A 22,398-nucleotide genomic window follows, 5' to 3' on the forward strand; every position below is an offset into this window, starting at 1 on the left:
GTCATGTCAAACGTCATTTTACATGTTGACAAAATAATCGGGATATTCCTATCAATAGTATTGCAAGTAAAATAAATTCTTCCTTGATACTACAAATCGGTGAATTTACCTTTCTTTCCTTAGTTATTTAAGGCGTCGAAATTAAAGATGTCTAAAGTAGGATGTTCTTCAACATCAACCCAACAATTCGAGGGCGAAGCACCCTCCTCTGTGGCACAAAAGATGTGGGAAATGTCTAACGCTGTAGAAGTTGTTAGTTCAGTAGATGAAATATATCGTTATGATAAAAAACAGCAACAAGATATACTAGTGGCTAAACCATGGGAGAAAGAGTAAGTTTCAGTTAGCTGCTTTTTTCCATTGTCTAATTTTTTTACATTTTAGCCCACATTTTTTCAAAGACATCAAAATTTCCGCATTAGCTCTGTTAAAAATGGTCATGCATGCAAGGTCCGGAGGAACCCTCGAGGTAATGGGTTTAATATTAGGTAAAGTAGATGGAAATACAATGTTTGTCATGGACTCTTTTGCCTTGCCAGTAGAAGGTACAGAAACCCGTGTTAATGCTCAAGCGCAAGCTTATGAGTATATGAGTTCTTACATTGAAGCAGCAAAGTTGGTAAGTAGTTGATATACATTTGTTAGATAAATTACATAGAAACTATGTAAAGTAACTATGTAATGTAAAAAATGAATATCTCCATAAGATATCAAAACCCTCTAAAGTTAGTACAGAAAAAGGGAGAGGGACCATATAGATTTACTAATAGCATTCATTATTGAAATTTTGGTAGTTTGTTTTTAAGTTATTAAAATTTTAGGTCGGTAGACAAGAAAATGCAATAGGCTGGTACCACAGTCACCCTGGCTATGGTTGCTGGTTATCTGGAATAGATGTAAGCACTCAAATGTTAAACCAAAACTTCCAGGAACCTTTTGTTGCTATAGTTATTGATCCTGTTCGCACAATCTCAGCTGGGAAAGTATGTCTAGGAGCTTTTAGAACTTACCCAAAGGTTTGTATTTGAAAGTAAATTTTGTGCTAGGCACTTTTTTTATTCTTTTTAAGGAGAGAGTGGGATATTCTAGTTTTATCTTGTTCTGTTGAATCCTACAGAATCCTTCCACCCTAGCAAAAATGAGTCTACATTTTAATCACCATCTAACTATCTTTTAGCTATAAAAGTGTGGTTAAATGCTTTGAATATATCTTAGTAGAAACCTTTTTCTTTTTTATACAAAATTTATGTATATATTAGAAATATATAAATAAATATTATTTCCTAGGGCTACAAACCTGCAAATGAGGAACCTTCAGAATACCAGACTATTCCTTTAAATAAAATAGAAGATTTTGGTGTGCATTGCAAGCAGTACTACTCATTAGAGGTATCTTACTTTAAGTCAGCTTTAGATAGGAGGTTATTGGATTCTCTTTGGAACAAATACTGGGTTAATACTCTTAGTTCTTCTAGTTTACTAACGAATGCAGATTATACTACTGGGCAAATATTTGATTTGTCAGAAAAATTGGAACAGTCAGAAGCAGCAATTGGTAAGTATTTTTTTCAAGAGAATATAAATATGTATAATTTGTCTATTTTCATAGCATCTTCTATATATGTAAGTCCTTAATGGCATTCTCATTTTTATGACAGACACTTTAAGATAACAGATAGATTTTTGCTAATCTAGAATGAGCCAGACAACAATAATATGGTTATGCATCTCACGAAAAATAAATAAATTTGTGAAAAATCGGAGCTTAAAGACTGCTTTTTTAATGCTTCTTTTGCAGTTACTAGCTTTAGCTCTGTAATTTTGTTTTCCAGTAATCTTTATGAATTTTTTGTGGATTTCTTTTTTGGTTTTGAAGTTTTTATCTGTATGCTGGCAAAAAACTCTCCTATTCCATTGTATTCCCTGATCTTTTTGTTATACATTCAAAGGAAAAAGGATTCGATTCTTTGTCTCTATGATCTATTATATTGATATAAACCTATAATCGAAATTCCCTCATACAACTACTTTATTTTTGTTAGTACAAACCAAACTTGCTGACTTCAATGTTTGTAAAATTCATACTGATGGTTCCATATCATTTGGTGGTATCATTTATGCTGTTTGTATCCAAAAGCTGAAGTTTCCATGCAATATAATTTAAACCCAGGTTGTTCAACATTTATAGCTGAACTTATAGCTATTGTAGAACAAAGCCTATAAGTTATACAGCTAACTGTATAACTTATAGGCTTTGTATTGGATAATTAGCTCCTCATCAAATTTATAAAATTATACAATTCTGTTCGATTCTCAGTGTGCTCTGTTTGCCTTAAGAAATTTTCCTAATCACCTATATATGTAAATGTATATATACAAACAAACTCTTCCAAAGCTTAGGTATATCCAAACCTTAGAATGTTTCCTTTGTGTGTATCGGGGACCACTCCCAAATCTCTGGCAGTGAAAAAGTTGAATTGTTGACCAAAGCTGCCAGAATAGTGGGTTTAGAATCTTAAGTATTTTATAAATCCCTTTCCAATTTTATCAACAACACATACTGCAAGATATACCCTACTCTTCCATACACTTCGTTATCTAAATGAAGTCCTTGTTCTAAAAAAAATTATATGATGTATGTTAGATGCCTCTTTAGACACACTATGGTCAATGATTACCACTATCTCAGTCAGTGATTTGTAAATGTTTTTTAGGAAAAGTACTTACAAATAAAACGTTATTGATATCAAAATAGGCATCCTACTTACAGTTACATGCCAGAGTCAACTTTAAGGATTCCCTGTTTTCTATGAGGATATCTTTTATCTTTCATTGGTAGCCATAACTTAAATAGTTATTTATAATAGATCAGAAAAGCATATTCTAATGCTAAAAGTGACATTAATGAGACTTTGAGAATAAAACATGGTCAGTGGATATGAATTACTCAGGAAAATTTAGCTTCAAATAGCATACAATTCTGATAAGTAATAAAATGTTCAAAATCTTGTTTTTTAGGGCGTTGTGGTTGTATCGTAACAGGAGAAAAACGAACCGAAGACAAACTGTTAAAAGCCACCAAGGATAGTTGTAAAACCACCATAGAAATCATACACGGACTGATGGCTCAAATGGTTAAAGATAGATTGTTTAACAGTGTGACTCCCAGTAACCGTATACAGTAATAGTAGATATTTTTGTGGAAGAGTTGAAGTATTTTTTGTTTTGTTCGTTGTCATTTAAAAGTATAAACGACATGCTTTTTCATCTTTTAAAAACTTGAAATAAATTATTAGTTTAATAAATTTTTAAATTTCATTTATCTGGAATTTCCTATTTAATAAATTGGTTTATTATTTTTTATTGCCCTTAAATCCCTATTCGATCTCATGGAACAATGTATATTATTAGAAATCCATAGAGTAAAGAGGCCCAGAATCTGTTGAGGTATTCTATTTTATAAAGGCTTCTGGAGATACTGCTATTCAACAGAATATACTCATCTACTTGAAAGAATCCCTATAGAACGAGAAGGGTTATGTTCAAAACGCTAACGACATTCTATCTCTTAAAACATATTTCAATTTCAAAGAAAGCAAAAGACTTTTATCTTAGCAGGATTTATCGGCAGCCTATGACACTGTGACAGGTTTCAGGGTCTTATGTACAAGCTTCTGCACAAAGTTGCACGCTGAAGGATCGTCTCTCTTATCGGTAAAATGCTCTCGAACAAAATATTCTAAGACATGGTAAATTCCAAAAGTGGAGTGAAGAATTTAAGTAAATAGATTTTCTCATGGAAACAATAGCCGCCCGACACCAAAACTTAGACTGCAGCCAAATGCGAACAAGACAAATGCTGTTTCCGTTTGAATTTTATTAACAATATGGCGGAAAAAGAAGTTAAATGACCTTGTTAAACCATCGCCTTAGTTTTTGTTAACATTAACATAAAAAAAAAATTGGAAAGCGAATATTGAACAACATACAATATCGGTATTTAATTTAAACTGAAATCTATTAAAAATGGGCTGTACATGACAGCTACTAGGAATATGAATTAAATAAAGACTTCCGAATTGAATATTTTCTATTTACTGGAGAAACTAAATGCAGTTGCCTAGAGCCTAATTAGAATGACCATTTTTTTAATTTTCTGAATTAATATAATAAACGGAATAAAACACCTACCTCATAAATTTAAATATCTACACATAAAAAAATCCAGTACTTATCATAAGTGGTGTCCTCCAGTTATAAGAATTCTTTAAACTTTTACATGGTTTTCTGAAATATTAAGTTTTGTGTACTGAAGGTTAACACGGTTCAAATGAAAACACAATAAGTAAATAAATAATAGATCAAATGAGTATAATAAGAAAATGCAGTTTCCTAACAAGAACAAAAAGACGAATAACATTATGGAGTGAGATAGGCGCATCTATACTAAAGAAAAAGCTAAAGCATTTGGATACATTTAAAAGTAACTTAAAAAACTATTTAAACAATGAAGGTAGAATTATTTAACTGAGAATCCATTATAATTTAAGGTGCGTATACTTATTCTACTTACCTACATAAAAGCTCAGAGTGTATGTTTGGTTGTCTATATTAAGGTGGTAATATATAAAGTAACATACCTATAATACATTAAGACTTTAATGTTATAAATTGAAAAAATTATTTTAATCTGTGGCAGGACTATAGTCTCATATTTAATTTATTATTATAATATTAATTTTTATTTTCGTATTTTTTTAAGCTTGGAATTGACATCTGACATTGGTAAAGGTTTGACGTACGTCAATCAAACAATACAGGAACCAGAACAGAAAGCATCAAATAACTTCATTCCATGAAAGGAAGTAGTCGAAGTAGGACTGTGATTCATAACCTAATTTTTTTACGTGATGTTTACGAAGTTTCGATGAAAACGAACAAATTGTAAATAAATATGGCAACCAAAATAGTGAGAACTAAAAACATATCTAACCTATTTAATAACTCAATTTCGGTGTACTTATCTCAAAAGACTACGCTAACTAATTTCGCTAAACACCAAAAGACTTTTGTAAATAATAGTTGTAAATTTAGTTTAAGTTCAGTGGTAACCGGAACTGCTGGTCATGCAGAAACAACGAGCACAACACAGGGTTTAAACAAACTACAAGCTCAAGAACTTATTTTACGACTCAATGGCGAGGAGAGGAATGTTTTGATGACGGCCCTACACGAATACCAGTCCAAATTAGTTAAAGACGAATACGAAGGTGAGTTGTGTTGTAGTTGGAGATATTGAATAATCTCGATATTTTGTTAGCTGTTAACCTTGTAATTTGTATTTTTAAACAGTTTAATGATATAACTGGTGTTCCCTTGAAACTTACGTACTTATATCTTTGTTTTTATCTGTGGCCCGAAAAATATCATTGCACAGGCTAAAAGCAATGAAAAATATTTATATGGAATAATATTTAGACTGTGAACAAAGATATGCGCTAAGGGGAAAATTAAATATTAATAGATGTTGAAAATAGCTAAAGCTTTATACAATATTTATTATTTATATTCTTTAACTAATTAATTACATATTATGTACTTACAATTACAACTACCAACGAATACAGTGCTTCTATATTCATTTCAACTATTTCCACAAACAAAATTTCATATTTTGTTTTTCGACTATATTCATTTTTAATCTTTTGTGATTTATATATTGTTCAATGGAGTTTTTTACAATATTTACTTATAATCAAATTATGGATGTAAGATCAAAGAATATGGACGCATATGCGTCATCCATTTACCTCAATGTTCCCTGTAGCTAATCTCACAACTAATTCGGCTCTATAAAATAATGGAATAGCCTTCATACCTAAGATTAAATGCTGCTAAAAGCTTCTCCGTCTTGTATACACGACGACTGCATCCATAATTTTATTGTGTTCTTGGTTTTTCTGTAGAGAGGACCTTTCCACAATGATGTTCATTCCAGTTAGTACGTGCTCTTGCGAATTATTAAGACGCAATTTTGGGACAACAATTCATTTCTAAGTTGTAGTGCTCTAAGTGTAAAATTAATTTTTTGCATATAAAAATTGCGAGTTTCTAAATTAAAATACAAAAACAGTTTACCGAGATAATTGCAAAAAACCCTTATTTTTACAGTAATTTATAAATGCTATAACTTTGTTTCTTGAATAATGAAATAACTACTTGAAATTATGGGAATTAATCAGTTGAAATTGAAATGTGCTAAATCTCAGGTAGATCTACCAAATAGTTTGTAAGTTATTCAATTTGCTTATCCAGGAGAGACCACTGTTGCCCAAACAGTTACTTTAGAGGTATTTAGGAGATCGCAATCGATTCTTTGAGGCTTCAATTTTAAGATATTTATATTAAAAAAAATTTTACCAAAACATTTCATCAAAATTGTTATTAAAAAAATAGTTAGAAAAGCCGCTGACTTTTTAGTTTATAAACATTTATAATAACTTTGATATTTTTTATGTCACGCGCTTGTAAGTAGGCTCACTGAAAGATGGTGGAAAAACACAATCTTACACTCAGATGCAAAAACGCAATGGAGAAAATTTTGGTCAAATTCAAAGTATTTAAATTTTTTCATTTTTAGCCCTATTTTGATGATTTTTTTTTTATAAAATTTTGTATTTGTGTATAGCGCACTGTGTATAAATTTATAAAGTTTAATTTGGTATAGTCAGTTTTTTGATAAAATTTTATATTTGACTTAATGTACGGGGTTAATTAAAACGTGGTTTTATTGTTCTAACTTTGAAACATCCTGTGGAATAATTCCGTTTGCCAATTTTCGTAAAACCTTAATTTTAGGTTGCAACCATGTCTCCTAAGCATTGTGTTTTTTGTTTCATGTCAAAATATGCCTTGGTTCATTTTTCAGAGCCAAATGAATTTGCCACCCGTCCACAATTTAGCACTTTTTTAATTATGATTACTTTGGAGTTATTTTGTAATACGACGAGGTGACTTTAGTGACTGTTATCACTATGTCATATTGACACTTACATTTTGTTTACCTATGATTGGTCATGGTTCTTAGTGTCGAAGATTGTGCGAAAGCCGTTGCTCTGGTTGAAGATGGACGAAATTATGAATATGTGGCTAGAGTACTACACACTAATCGCTGTACCATCCAAAGGGTAGTGGAACGTTTTATACGAACTGAAACAAACAAGCGTAAAGCGGGAAGTGGCAGGAAACGCAAAACTACCGCTTTAGATGATCGTTTTATACAAGTCAACGCTTTGCGAGATCGTCAATTAACAGCAGTGCAAACAAGAAATCAGCACAAAAGAGGTTCGAGGCAATAAAGTGTATTTACAGTTCGTCGAAGATTACATGAATTTGGTTTTGCAAAGTTGCAGACCAGCAACTGGCCCAAATTACTTCCACGGCACAGAGTGGCTAGACTACAATTTTCCAGGGAACATTTACATTGGAATTTAGGACAATGGAGTAATGTTATTTTTACGGATGAGTCGAGATACTGTCTTCACTCATCAGATGGGGGAGAACGAGTATGGCGTCGAACTGGAGAGAGATTTGCGGAGTGCGCTTTCAGTCCCCGCGTTAACCATGGAATGGGGTTCGCTCATGGTATGGGTAGGAATATCCCGAGACGCGCACACTGATTGATATTTATTGAGGGTTCATTGACTGCACACTTAAGTAGAGGAAGTTGGTATTAATAAAATGAACTGGCCAGCGTGTTCCCCAGATCTGAACCCAATAGAGCACGTTTGGGTCATGCTTGGTAGAAATATTACCGGTAGAAAGTCGCACGAGCCTCAATTAACGAACTTGGCTCTAGAAGAGGAATGGCAAAACATCCAGCAAGATGATGTTCACAACGTCATAAACAACATGAGCCGACGTGTACAGGCAGTTATAGAGGCTAGGGGAGGCAATACAAAGTATTAAGTTATTTTTTAGTAGTTTTTCCTTGTTATTTGCGTACTTAGGTTAACTTACATTTAAGTTGTTTTTTTTATATTTTGTTATTGTTATTATTGTTCATTAAAACCAAGATCATGTCGTTGCCTAATACAGTCATTTAAGAATAGCGGAACGGACAAGCGGATGTAACTAATAATACTTTACGAAATCTTGAAATTAGTAAAAAGGCGGCATACACCTTTACGGTGTTAGGGTTAGGGTTCCTTAATCTTTTATATTCATTAATCTCTTATATTCTTTAATATTTCTTTCGAATACGATTACGAGTATTTCTTTCTCCCAAGCCTTCCTAAGCCAAACTGATTGCAAAAACTGTTCGCATGTTTTAAATAACATTTTTGCCGATTTACCGTTTACCTGCTATGCAATTAAGTACCAGATCATTTAATTTTTAATCATCAACAAAAATGTAATATGATGACAAGTATGAATTCGATGGTAATATGATCTTCACAGTCGGTTACCTATATTCCCATAATAGTAAGGCAAAACGTGAGTAAATACGAAATTCAAAGTTACAGATTGCGACGGAATTAATTTCTAGTAAAATAAATTAATCCTTAAAAAAATTATCAAATAACGACGCCGATTGTGCAATTTCCCAACAGTTGACAGTTTTAAAATCAGTTTTTACCAATGAATCACCCTCTCTAATAAATTGTTGGGGTATAGTCCCCGGCAGTGCTTTAATGGATCTTCTTCTAAATGTGCCTATCTTCTAGAGATGTTGGCGACCACATTGACCCATCTTATGCTATTCACAGCAGCTCGAAATAGATCAGTTGACGTTAGACCAGTCCACTTTCTAAGATTGACCAGTCAGGATATACGTCTACGTTCAGGGCCTCTTTTACCCTCAATCTTGCCTTGTAGAATCAACTGTAGAAGTAGGTATTTATCATTACGCATGATGTGGCCGAAGTAAGCCAATTTTCTGTTTTTTATGGTATTAATAATTTCTTTGTCTTTTCTTAGCCTCTGAAGAATAGTTATGTTACTTGTGTGGTGTATATACGAGACCCTCAACATACGTCGGTAGCACCACATTTCAAATGCCTCTAATCGTTTTATGGCATCTTCTGTAAGGCTCCAGCTTTCTACTCCATAGAGGAAGACACTAAAAACGTAACATCTAAGAATTCTTATGCGTATATTGATACTTAAAGATAAGTTGCAGAGAATCTTCCTAAGGCTGTTGAAGAGCTTCTGGCTTTTTGAATACGAGTTTTTATTTCGTAGCTTTGATCCCAAGTATCCTTAATATTGCAGCCTAAATAGCATATTTTTTCCACTCTTTCTACCGCTATATCGCCTATTGTAATTTGGGCGTTTATGTTGGTGTTCTTAGGTACTAATGATCATTATTTTTGTCATTACAACGTTATCAAGCATCCTTTGGAGCCCCTGCGCACTATCTGCCAGCAACACTGTATCGTCTGCACATCTAATATTGTTTATAAGTTGGCCATCTACTGCAATCCCATCTTCTGATTCGTCCAAGGCCTCTCTAAAGATGTTTTGAGAGTATATGTTAAATAATGCCGGTGACAATATGCAACCCTGTCTAACTCCTTTTTCGACTGTGAAGATATCGGACAGTTCATTTTCTAATCGTACTGTTGCTTTTTGTTGGAGATATAAGTTTGAGATCAGTCTTATATCCTTACCATCGAGTCCTGATGTTTTTAGGATATCCATTAGTTTCTCATGTGGGACTTTATCAAATGCCTTCTCGAAATCAATAAAACATGCATACATATCGCAGTTGACATCCGTGGCTCTCTGTATTAGAACTTGCAAACTAAAAAGTGCTTCCCTCGTTCCGAGTCCTGCTCTGAATCCAAATTGAACTTCACTCAGGTGTTCTTCTAATTTGGTGTATGTGCGCGAGTGAATAGTAAGGAGTACTTTGAGTACATGGCTCATCAAACTAATTAATATATGTTCTTCACATTTTCTAGCGTTTGGCTTTCTTAGGAAGTGGAATGAATATTGATAGTGGCCAGTCTTTTGGTAAGTAACCAGTCTCGTAGATGTTGAATAGTTTTGTTTGAGCTGTGATTTGGTGTGCCTCTAATAGCTTTAAAATTTCACCATGTACCTCATCAGGTCCTGGTGATTTCCCATCTTTAATCCGCTTAAAGACCATAGTTACTTCTTCGTTTGTTATTTCTGGGCCGTAGGGATTGTTTATTTCAGTCGGACTTCGTGCTGCATCTTCGAATAATTCTTGCATAAATGTATAACCGGAATAATCTCTGGGAAGAAACTAAAAATTAAAACGTCGAATGCCAGAAGTCTTTTCCAAATTGGCTAACTGCGTAACTTAACATATGCTATAACTAGACTTAAAATTAACATATTTGGAATTAGCGAAGTTAGATGGCCCGGTAAATGGCAAATGCATTACTGATAGTGATGCCGTGAGGATGAGCAGAAACATCCACATGGTGTTGGAATCTTGGTAGACAAAGAATCGTTTCTCACTTCCCTAAATGACCATAAAATCTGACGGACACTTGTTTTGTTAATTTCTGAGGTTTCAGCTAGAGTCGTCTTTGATCTGGTGAGTCGTTCAGAGCACGGATCGACTTTGATCTTTTCCGTACTTCCTTAACCATTTAACCTCTGAAAAACTTTCACGATCACTTTTATGCACGATCAACATTCACTTCTTTTAAGATGTCATAAGATTCTGTATCTGTTTTTCTGTGCCACAAGATAGTTTAGATTGACTCGTTGCTTTATCTAAAAACTCTCTAATTTTTCGACACTACCCCAAATATGGAATGATGAAAGCAGTAATTAATTAAAAGTATATCTCGAGAAAAACTTAAGAAATAATCTATAGCAATATAGGGAGTCACATATACAAGAAAGTGATCTTCTTCTTCTTCTTCTTCTTCTTCGTCTAGCCATTCACGTCCACATCTGAACATAAGCCTCTTCAAGTCTTCCTTTCCATTGTTTTTTTATTGTACGCTACTTGTAGCCAATTTTTCCCGGCAGTCCTTTTCAGATCATCTGTCCATCTCATAGGAGGTCTGCCTCTGGTTCTTTTGTGTTTGTATGGTCTCTAGGTTAAAATTGATCTGTGCCATTTGTTTAGATCGCTCCTAGCTACATGTCCAGCATATTCCCATTTCAACTTTAATGATTTTTGCACCACATCGGTGACTTTGGTTTTCTGTTTTATCCATGTGTTTGTTTTCTTGTCCTTAAGTGATATACCTAGCACTGCTCTTTCCACCGCGTGTTGAGTGACTCTGAGTATATTCATATTCTTTTTTGTGATTGTCCATGTTTGTGCCGCATAAGTTAATATCGGAATAATGCATGCATCAAAAACTTTAGATCTAAGATGTAATTGAATTTGTTGATTTCTGAGTATATAGTTCAGTTTACCGAATGCTGCCCAAGCTAACTTTCTTCTTCTTTTTATTTCTTCAGTTTGAATTTCCCTATTTAGTATTATTTTTTGTCCTAAGTATATATATTTTTCAACTTTTTCTATAACTTTATCGTTTATTATTGTCACGGTGTCTTCGGAGTGCATGACTTTTGTTTTGTTTAAATTCATTTTCAGTCCTATTTTAGAAGATTCGGTATGTAGTTCTAAAAGCATGGTTTGCATTTCTTGTAGGTCAGTAGCTATCAGAATTATGTGATCTGCAAATCGTAGATTACTGAGGTAGCGGCCATTGATATTTATTTCCTTATATTTCCAATTTAGGTTTTTAAAAACGTCCACCAAAACTAAGGTGAACAGTTTGGGTGATAAAGTATCCCCCTGTTTGACTCCCCTGTTTAATGGTACAGGGTTCGTGTGTTCATTTTCATTTAGGTAGTATGTAGCTGTAGCTTGGTTCATAGTTTCTTTTATTAAGTTAATATATCTGCTGTCTATTCTACAATTTTGCATTGCGTTTATTACGGCCGTGTGTTCTATAGTATCGAAAGCTTTTTCGTAGTCTACAAATGCTAGGAAAACTGGAAACTTATATTCGTTACATTTTTCTATTAATGTTTTTGTGGTTAACAGGTGATCGGAAGTTGAATAGCCTTTTCTAAAACCTGCCTGTTCATATGGTTGGTATTCGTCTAATTTCCTTGTTAGTCGAGTAGTTATGACTTTGGTAAGTATTTTAAACAGGTGTGACAGTAGGCTGATGGGTCTGTAGTTTTCCAATTTTCGACTATCACCTTTCTTGTGTAATAAGATTACTTTAGAGTTGTTCCAGCTCTTAGGCACTTTGCCCTGATGTAAACAAATGTCCACAAGCTTAGTTACAATTGCAATTAGTTCCTTACCTCCTTCTAATATCATATCTGTGGTAATACTATCTTCTCCTGCAGCTTTATTTCTCTTCATGTTTTCCAATGCTGTAGTTACCTCTGAAATTGTTACTTTTGGCATTATTTCTGATCCAACATTTTTTATTAATTTCCGTGCTGGTCTCATCTCATCATCTTGTTGATGTGTTCTGTAAAGTTCTGTGTAAAATTCTTCTATTCGTGTCAGTATGTTTTCTCTAGTTGTGATTTCATTTTCGTCTTTTCCCATTAATGATATCATCTGACGTCGTCCTAGTGTCGGTCTGAGGCATTTCATACTCTTATTTTTTTCAATAGTTGTTGTTATTAGTTTTTCGTTTTCTTTTCTTTTTTGTTGTCTGATTCCTTTTCTAATCTGCCTATTAAGTTCTCTATATTCGTCGGTTCCCCTTTTGTTAGATTTATTTAAGATCTTCCTTCTTTTTATTTGTTGTAATAATTCATTGTATGTTGTTTTTGGTTTTTTCAGTTGCAGAAGGCTTTGATTCACTGTTTCGGTAATAAGGTTATTCAAATCATCAATATCATTGGAGTTTATCTGCTGCATGCTAACTTGATTTAATGTATGCGCTATCTTTTTATTAAATTCACTATTTTTGATTTCTTCAGATGTCCATTTGTATCTTTTTTCATGTATTCTTTTTCTTTCTAGTTTTTTGTTAATTATTAGTTTTGTTCTTATTAGTCTATGATCGCTTCCTAGGTCAAACTGATTTAATACTGATACGTCTTCTACTAGGTTTCTATTCTTCGTTAAGATATAATCTATTTTATTCTTTGTCTTTTTATCGGGGCTCATCCATGTCCATTTTCTGCTTGGTTTTTTTATTGAAAAAGGAGTTCATTGAGTACATATTATGTTCATTCATGAAATTGAGAAGCATTTCTCCTCTATCGTTTCTTTTCCCGTAGCCATAGTTACCAATTAAATGTTCGTAATCTTCCACTTTTTTGCCCAATTTAGCATTAAAATCTCCTAATAGTATTTCGTAATTTGCTTTATTTGTATCTATAGCTGTTCTTATTTCATCATAAAATATTTCTACTTCTTCATCGTCGTGGCTTTTGGTCGGAGCGTATACTTGGATCACTTTCAGAGTGCTTCTTTTATTAATCCTGATGATGAGATATGCTACTCTGTCTGATATGGGCTCGAATTCTTCGATACACTGTGTGAGGCTTTGTTTTACCAAGAATCCCATTCCCGTGTATTCGCTACTTTTATGCATAAAATGTGTGCCATTTTTTAGTATTATATACTCATCACTTTTTCTTCTGGTCTCGCATATACCAAGGATATCCCATTTTATATCCTTTAGTTCACTTTCCATTTCTGAGAATCTATTGTCGTCCGTCAGTGTTCGAATATTGTAGGAGCATAGCCAAATTGTCATCTTGTGGCAGCTGGGTCTTACCCAGGGATTCTTAGCACCCCCCCTTCCGTTAGTTGTTTGATCGCTGCCGTGATCAAGTCTCTGGGAAGTGCTGGGCACTGGGGGCCTCTTCTTTTTTGTCCTGTACATTGACTTGAAGGTTTGGACCGTTATTTCCTCACGCTGGTCCAGTGCGGGTTGAGGAGGGAAGGGAAGGATTAGGGTAGGTCTGGGTTGGTGGGTAGGATTTAGGGCTTAGGATCCGTTTCTCTCCCGGAAGAGGATTGGGAGAAAAAGCCGAGCTCGCGTGGGCAGTGGCGGATCCCTGAAGCAGACCTGTCTTTACCGGGATCATAAAGAGTGTCTACCCGCTACCCGCACAAGAAAGTGATAATTATCAAAAAATCAGATGAGGAAGAAAAGTACAAGGGCAGAAAATATTAAGAGCTTCATACGAAGCTGTAAATAAGAGAGAAGGATGAAAAAGATATAATAAATCTAAAATTAAAGTAATCTGCCCGTTACCAACCAATTGGTATTTTCGGCGTTATTCTCTTTTTAGTATTTTAAACAAGCATAAAATATGCTCGAATTCTAATAAAAATTCCAAAGCAAATCCCTTATCACAACCTAAAGAACAAAATTGCCATTATGATGCTAGATTTATCCTCCCTCTTTTAAATTAAGTGTTTTAATTAATTTTCTCGCACAGGTTAGGCTTGAAAATATAATAATATAATAAATGCTTAGGAAAGAAGCAACGACGCTAACAAATTTCGTACGAGAACTGAAGCGGTTTTAAAAAGTCCACTTGACGTTAATTGAGATAATGGCATCATTTCCACCAAGGGGATGATACGATAATGTAAATTGTCAAGTACAGTGACGCGGGTGTTAAACACTAAATGAGACCAATTTTGTGGCATTTTACTCCAGAACAGAGCTTGTCATTTTAGTCGTCAGGGTTAACACAAAAATTTCTTTTTTTACATGAAATGTGAGTTCAGATATTTGTTTTACTGGAAAGAAAATTTGTCTCCATTCATAAGTCTTAATAAAACTAACGTGGCGAATAAATATAGCCGCTAACAACAACAATATCAAGTACTTTTATTTTCCTCTTCGTCTTTTATTCGATTTAGCTTTACAGTCCACGTTTTTCTCGGCATATCTCCTGATTTGTGACACTATATTTCTGGAGTTTGGCAGAAAAAGGGCCAATGTCGTTTCATGCATTTAAATAATTATATTCTATTTGGGTCTATTATACAGGACTATTCAAAACAGAAAAAAAATAATAAAAAGGGTCCATTTATTTTGTTGCCAGCCTATACATTATTCCAGCTATAGGTACATTAAGTTTTTCTGGATACTGAGTGCGCTAATCTGCAATTATGCAGATTTACGTTTCCGTTAGTAAAAAGGGTTTCATAGTAAAACAGAACAGTATTTAAAAAAAATTGGATTTGGATCGCAAGAATTTTCCTATAATTGTGTCTTCAAACTCTTCACGTCTATTAAAAAGTGATTGGACAACTCATACTTTGTATGAATGGAATTGTTATAATGGCTTTGAGGACCGCTGTGGTTTGTGGCTTATTTGCACAAGAAAATGTTTAACGGGGTCAGCACGATCTCGGTGGCCAGTTCACAACATCTTCAGGTGAGATGACCATTATCTCGTGTGTCACACACGTAGCGTCATCCCATGCAAACCACATATCGGTAGTGCCCATATCATCAAATTTAGGCCGAAATAAGTTTATCAAAATCAGTAAAAGTAAATCAAATCTTAACTGTCTTTTCTATAAAAAATATTAGTTTAAATCCTAAACTGCGTTTTAAATAATAAACTGTAAACAAATTAAATTAATAATAAAACGTCCAAACGGCGTTGCTTTAGAGCCAAATGGTTTAATACCTCTTCTTCATCTATTTGAGTCGGATCTTCGCTAGTACCATTTCTTAAATACGTCTTTAGTAGTTTCAGTGATGAAAATGACCTTTATCGTGTATAGGGGTTGACAGCTCAAGCGGCCTTATTAGAAGTCGATTATAAACCAGAGAAAATAAGTTCTTGTTACATAATATTATATCAAGAGCTTCAAGGGCATTTTTTGGTGTTTGTTTAAGTTTGAAACGTTTTAGGAATTGTAAAAGAAGATAAAAATATATCTTTTGTAATATTCTTCTGACAGGGAGGCTGGTACATTGTTTCCCTTTCTTTAATAGATTACTATCATTGGAAGAGGCATAATATTAAATTTATTGAAAAGAGCTGACACTTGTCCAAAAATATTGGTATAAGTATATCTCTATATTTAGTCTAGAATATTCTAGTAACTTCTAAACGCTTCTACAATCTTCTCACTATTACTATATAGATGTTATGATCTTATCCGTTTTAACCTGTCAGTTACCACTACCACATCAATTTAAATATTCAATATCTGATTGTACTTGACAATTGCTTAAAAGCGCTTTCTAATATTGAAAGATATAGGACATTTGTCATTAAACTAGAACATATTAAAAATTTTTCGCCCAATATGTCGTTAACTCTTAGTTCTTTATTTTTAATTATACATCTCGTCGAATTAATTAAGGTTTTACGTAAAAGTGACCATAACTTTAAAAACTCCCTGTATAAGGTGGTAAAACATTCTATTATTCATTGCGTTATTGTGAACTTTGTAATAATTTCATTAACGATACCGTTCTTCAACTTTGTTGATTACTTCTGTAATAATTCAATTTTAGCTGTTCGTTCTTTGTTCATTTGAAATCCTCTCTTAGTTGTCGAATCTTTTAATATTAGATTTTCGTTATAGTAAATCCTCAACCTAGATTCGACAGAGCAGAAGATTTGTATGGCTGTGACACAGCCAGATTGTCGTTAATACCAAAGGCGAGCATTATACCGAGAATACAAGGGTGGTTTAACATTAATCTTGCATAATTACGAAAACCCGCAATTTTTATTATATTTTCATTTATTTTTTAATATTAATTCTTTTTCGCTCACCACCTAGTTATAGGCGAGAGATTTACACCTATAAGCAGAGCATAAAACGACTAATTTTTTTGCATTTTTACCGTACCAAACATTTTTTATTCGATTTTATATATCTTTTTAAGATGAAATGTATTTTTTAATGTTTCCAAGTGGACTGGAAATTGTTATTAACAAATAACTTGTAACAAAAAAAAACACAATTTCTCGAATCGCTTCGAGTAAATTTTTTTAAGCGCATATCATCGAAAGAAATACCTTTTCTTTCTTGGTAATTTTTCGAAAAATGCTCAGAATTATTTGCAATTTTTTGTTGAAAAAATGCCTTAACCCTTTCGACCACCTTGGGACAATACGCCTCATCAGAAATTCAAAAAATTATATTGGGTGAATGAAGCCCAATTTTACATTGAAATTAAACAAAGTGATATTTTATGGATGAAAAAATATATTGGTATAATCTTCTAAACCATTTTGAACCCAGATTTCCAACCATTCCTTCTAAGAATGTTCCTGTAATTAACAGAGAAATTGGTCATACTTTTAGTCCGTTACAAGTCTTCAAGAAGATATTTTCGCCAAGTTTGATGCTCTTTATTGTGGATTGTACCAACGAGAGAATTGATCTCTACAGAAGAGTGAAGACAACATGAAGAGGAACACAATACACAGATGGGAGAATTTATGATCGTAATCGGAATAACATTTATTATGTGTATCAACCGTCTTCCTCGTCTTTCTGATTACTAGTCTTCAAGGCCTTCTATGGGTAACCAATTTATAAAAAAAGCATTTCAAGGATTAGATGTTTAGTGCTTCTAGCTAAATTGTACATGAATCACCCGAAAAAGCTAGAAAATGCTTCAAAAACCTACTATACTAATGAATGCGTTTCTTGCTTGAAGTACACTTTTCAGAAATACAGGTCAGATAGCTCTCGTCAAAGTATTGATGAGAGCATGAAGAAGTTTAAGGGTCAAAACACATTGAAGCGCATTGAATATATTCCGAACAAACCTATAAAAAGAGTAATAAAGACATAAGTTAGAACCGACTCTGATACAGGTTACACATACGATATAAATATTTACGGTGGAAAAGAAATCCAAAAATTTGAAGGTACCTTAGGGGAAAGAGTTGTGCACACACGCTCAAGTACGATAAAAGATGATAATGTCGTTTTAGCTTTCGACAGATTTTTGACTACTGTAAAACTACTTCACGAAATCAAGTTTCCAGCTATTGGGACTGCCATAAGGACCAGAAAAAATATGCCTCTCCTCAAGAATTAGTTAGTCAGAGGAGAGTCACATTTCGTTTGTACCGATGCAGGAATAATTGCAACGAAATGGCAAGACACTATGGAAGTATTGTTATTGAGTAATTGCCACACAAATACCTTAACACTGTAAAACGTAAAGGACTTGATGGTGCAAAAGCAGACGTCTCGCCCAGAAGCTATAGCTTTTTACAACTGCTCTATGGGCGGAGTTGACTTGGGTGACCAAACGTATGAATTGTATGATTTAGATATAAAATCGCTCAAATGATGGAAAAAAGTCTTTTTAGACTTACCTTTACCAAATTTCATGTTCGAAAAATATATGTAGGAAGACCTTCAAAGAGAACGAAGAATATGATAAATGCGGGTGATCATTTACCAATCATAGAAAAATGTCGTTGTTGTACGGTGTGTTCTGCCAAGAAAAAAAGAAACATGAACACAAACGATATGTCAAGTATGTCAGGTTACTTATACTGTGAATTATTATTTGCTAAGTTCAAAAGAAAATTGTTTTTAAGGTTTTTATATCATATAAAAAAACGTTGAAACCCATTGAAAAATTTTATTTCGATATCATTGGGATATATCGTCCTACTAAAAAAAAAAACTATTGGGACAATATATCCCAACATAAAAGGACTCCAAACTTAATTAAAAATAATATTAATATCATCAAAAACATCCGTAGAATCGCATTATATGACCAAATGATAAATATTAGTTTTTGGTGAGAAGAAAAAAATGTGGGGTGGAAAGGGTTTATAAGCGATTTTTGGGTTTTTTTTTTCTAAAAAACTACTAAATGAATTGCAATTATATAAAAAGCTTTATAATCTATAAACCTTCAAGTACAACTAAGAATATTTTGACAAAGATAAATGGATTATATCGTGCTGAAAACATGGAACCACATATTTCGAATATACATTTCCAGTAATCTATCGCTAAGCGTGGCAGTCAAATTGCTAATAACAATTTCCATCCCACCTGGAAAAATTAAAAATATATGTATTTGAACTTAAAAACATATATAGAATCGAATAATAAAAAATATTTCGTACGGTAGAAATTCAAAAAAAGTCGGTATATTCCGTTTCTAAGCGTCTTTTTAGGGGTAAACTGGTCCCCTATTACTTCTTTAGCTTTTTTATCTGTTCCAAAAAGTAATTTGGCACGATCTCCTCAAAATAACGTGGACAATCGTTTCATGGTGGTCATTTTCTTTCTAAAACGGCGTTTACCTTGCAATTTTGTGTACGTATGAGAACAGGATAGCCACATCGGACTAAATCTGCGACTGGTCGATGAATGTGTATCTCGTTTGATGTAATTTGCCTGTAAAATGGCCGCTTTATGAGCGGTTACATTTTTTCCTTAAATCTGCGAGGTGTCGAAACGTCGGCAATAAAGCTGCATAGTACACGCCAGTTATTGTTTATACAGTGGAACTTGGTTACAGCGTCATTGAAGGGCCCAGTAAAAAATTTTATTACAGAATTATTTATTATTATAGCTGCATTTAGGATAGAAAAATAAAGAAATAAAACATATCATGTATAAGAAACTTACATTTTTTATGAAAAAGTTCTCTAATGCTGAAAAAAGTCAGTTATCTTCTTCTGCACAACCCTTTCCGAAAAATAAAGTTTTTCTGTAGTGTCCTTAATAATCTGAGCTGCTTCTTTGGTAGTTGTGGATGCCCCCCTGAACTGATAAAACCTGGATATGCTCTCAGCAGCTCTCATTGCTTCTTAGATTGTAGGACAATCAACGCCGCCTTCTTCTTCTTCATTATCTTCATCAACATCCATTTCCACATTTTGCACTTGTTCCACAATTTATTTATCACTTAAAACTTGAAATGTTTCAACCTGATCGTCTACTGAAATGGTTTCAGTTCCAAACTCTCTCTGGTTTACATTTAATTTTTGTATCCACTCTGACAAAGGCATTTCGTCATCCCCGTCAACATCCTGAACATTGGGAGAAACTACAGTCAATTTAGCTTGACGAAAGCACTTACACAAATTGTCACTGACGTAACCGCACTCCACGCATTGTCTAAAAACTGAACTGCACCAATTATTGGTAATGTTCACGGGTTCCCATTGTCCATACAAAAAATTATCGTTTTCAAAAGTTGTTTCCGATAATGCCATTTTAAACTTCTTATGAGTCCTTGGTCCATAGGCTGCAAGGCACTCGTGCAGTTGGCTGGTAAGAAAACTAGGTTGATATTGGTGAAATTAAGCTTAGGATGGACTGCACAGTTGTCAACTAAGAGAAGATTTGTTCTTTTTTTTTAAGAGAGTTTCTTGTTCTTTTTTCTCAATTCGTCTTCAAAAATAGCAGAAGTCATCCACGCTTTTTTGTTGGCTATGTAGTTTACAGGCAGTGGTTTTATGTTTTTGAAACATCTAGGATGTAAACTTTTCCCAAACTTTCTTTTCTCTGTACCTGCCATGTTTGCACAAACAAAAGCCGTGAAATTTAAAGTTTTGGCTGGCGTTAATTTGTAGAAGACACCAGTTTCATCGCCATTGAAAATATCTTCATCCTTGTATGAGTGCCGGACCTATTAAAAATTGCCGTTACAACCGAGATGATGTAATTACCTAGACCGTAGTATATAAATTCCAGTTTATCCTGCTTCAAGTAATCCATGTAAAGTAAATAATGCCTTTCTCATCCCAAGAGCGCTGTAGCCGCAAATCATATCGCAACAGTAAAATTAGTTAATAAAGGGCGGAAATGGAAATCCGTGGCGTTACAACCTGATCGTTTTCTGAGCTGACAATGATCCAACGGAATTGCCAACCAGCGTCATTTTAACGTAAACTTACTCAAATTACGATTTATCTCAATTATTCCGTACGTTAGTTGATGCCAAAGTATTATAATTACCCATATAAATCTCGAATGGGCCATAGATAAGATTCATTTTTATAGAATTTTGTTATTTGTTTAAGTATCCTTATTCAAACCCATGAATGAAATTTTATATTATTTGAAAAATATACAAATAAAATTTTTAAAGTGAAAACTTATTCGAATATAAAACGATTCCAAACAAATTTTTATTTATTCTTCTCTTCTATTCCAAGACTCTTCTGAAACATAAAATTTCTCTCCCTCGGAGCTGACTCCTTAAATACGATTTAGTTGACGTCATCCCTCTTCCGTATCGCGTTGTTCGCAATTGTGGAGAAGCAGCAGGTATTTATTGATCCGACCGAATTTTATCAGGTCAGATGTTTTTTTGTATGTGACTGAAAACGGTATGTTTGTAAAAGTACTTTGAAAGTAGTGAAGAAGAGCTCTCGGACGAACTTAAGGATCTTTGCGAACGGATTTGCCTTTTTTATTTTTAGTTTCAAACGTAATGTTGAATGTAGGTCCGGAAACAATTTATTAAGGAGGAAGTTGACTTCAAGAAGTTTCCTTGCTATTAAATTTCCCGTGTTAATCATTCAGTTCGAATTTAGTTGGAAGTTAGGAGATTGTTTGAACCACAGGAGTGAGAGGAGACCAACAAAATTAGGGATATAAGTCTACTTAAGTATTTATAAACTTTTTCAAAGAGTAATTACTTTGGTGTTAGAAAGTAAATTTGATATTTATCGAAAAAGTTTGTAAGATATGGGCGCGTTATATCTGCAATGTATTAAAATCACCAAATCAATAAAAAATAATAAGACTGTCGTAAGATAGCCCTCGACAAAAAAGCGTTGAAAAGATGGAGCCGAAGAATAGGCAACAAATGCCTACTATCTGAAATAAAGAATTAGAAGTGAAGGTGGTGGAACATATCCAAAAATGAAATTATAGGAAAACATTCCGAATAAATTTTTAAAGACTTTTTGAATTTAAACTGTCTGGTATCTTTGATCGCTATAAATATTTCCTTTCGTAAATTGTCCTGTACTTTGCATGTACTTTGATGATAATTTTTTAAACATTTTGTTGCGAGATTTCATTCGTTTCACGTTTATTGTAGAAGTTGAATGACAAATATTTGAGTTTAGAATTTTAAACCCTATTCAAATATAAGATAAAGGAATTTTTCAATTTAAAATATACAATAGATTACAATACGTGTGATTTCAGAGATCGACATTATACCGTAGTCGTAGTCTATCTGTGAAAAAATCGTCAAAAAATACAAAAAATAATCGTGAAATTTTGTTTCATCGTCTTTGTTTTCACCTTTTCTGCTCTTGCTCCTCCTCTTCATTAAATAATAATGCCAAAAATCTCTTTTACAACTCTCTTTTACACAGAAATATATAATAATATGTAATAATATGTTATAAAATCTGTTTGGTTTCTGATTATATTGTTGGTGTTATCTTTTGGAGAAGTCCAAAGTGTTTAATCTTCGTAAGGGT

At 33.5% G+C, this 22,398-nt stretch overlaps 2 protein-coding genes across 3 annotated transcripts in view; both read left to right on the forward strand.

The window, feature by feature from the left end:
• Positions 1 to 3,360, forward strand: LOC140434310 (COP9 signalosome complex subunit 5-like). Its single transcript, XM_072522472.1, has 5 exons — positions 1 to 332; positions 385 to 619; positions 822 to 1,016; positions 1,288 to 1,555; positions 3,019 to 3,360. The coding sequence occupies exons 1-5, from the start codon at positions 148 to 150 to the stop codon at positions 3,183 to 3,185; spliced, it is 1,050 nt and encodes a 349-aa protein (XP_072378573.1). The 5' UTR covers positions 1 to 147; the 3' UTR covers positions 3,186 to 3,360.
• Positions 3,361 to 4,835: 1,475 nt separating this feature from the next.
• LOC140434311 (transmembrane protein 65) overlaps positions 4,836 to 22,398 on the forward strand; it is a 97,492-nt gene continuing 79,929 nt past the window's right edge. For both annotated transcript variants that reach the window (XM_072522473.1, XM_072522474.1), the window contains exon 1: positions 4,836 to 5,270. In XM_072522473.1, the coding sequence (XP_072378574.1) occupies positions 4,955 to 5,270 (316 nt within the window). In that variant the 5' untranslated portion in view covers positions 4,836 to 4,954. The remainder of the gene's footprint in view (positions 5,271 to 22,398) is intronic.

This window comes from Diabrotica undecimpunctata, chromosome 2 (assembly GCF_040954645.1).
Source record: "Diabrotica undecimpunctata isolate CICGRU chromosome 2, icDiaUnde3, whole genome shotgun sequence".
Lineage (NCBI taxonomy): Eukaryota > Metazoa > Arthropoda > Insecta > Coleoptera > Chrysomelidae > Diabrotica > Diabrotica undecimpunctata.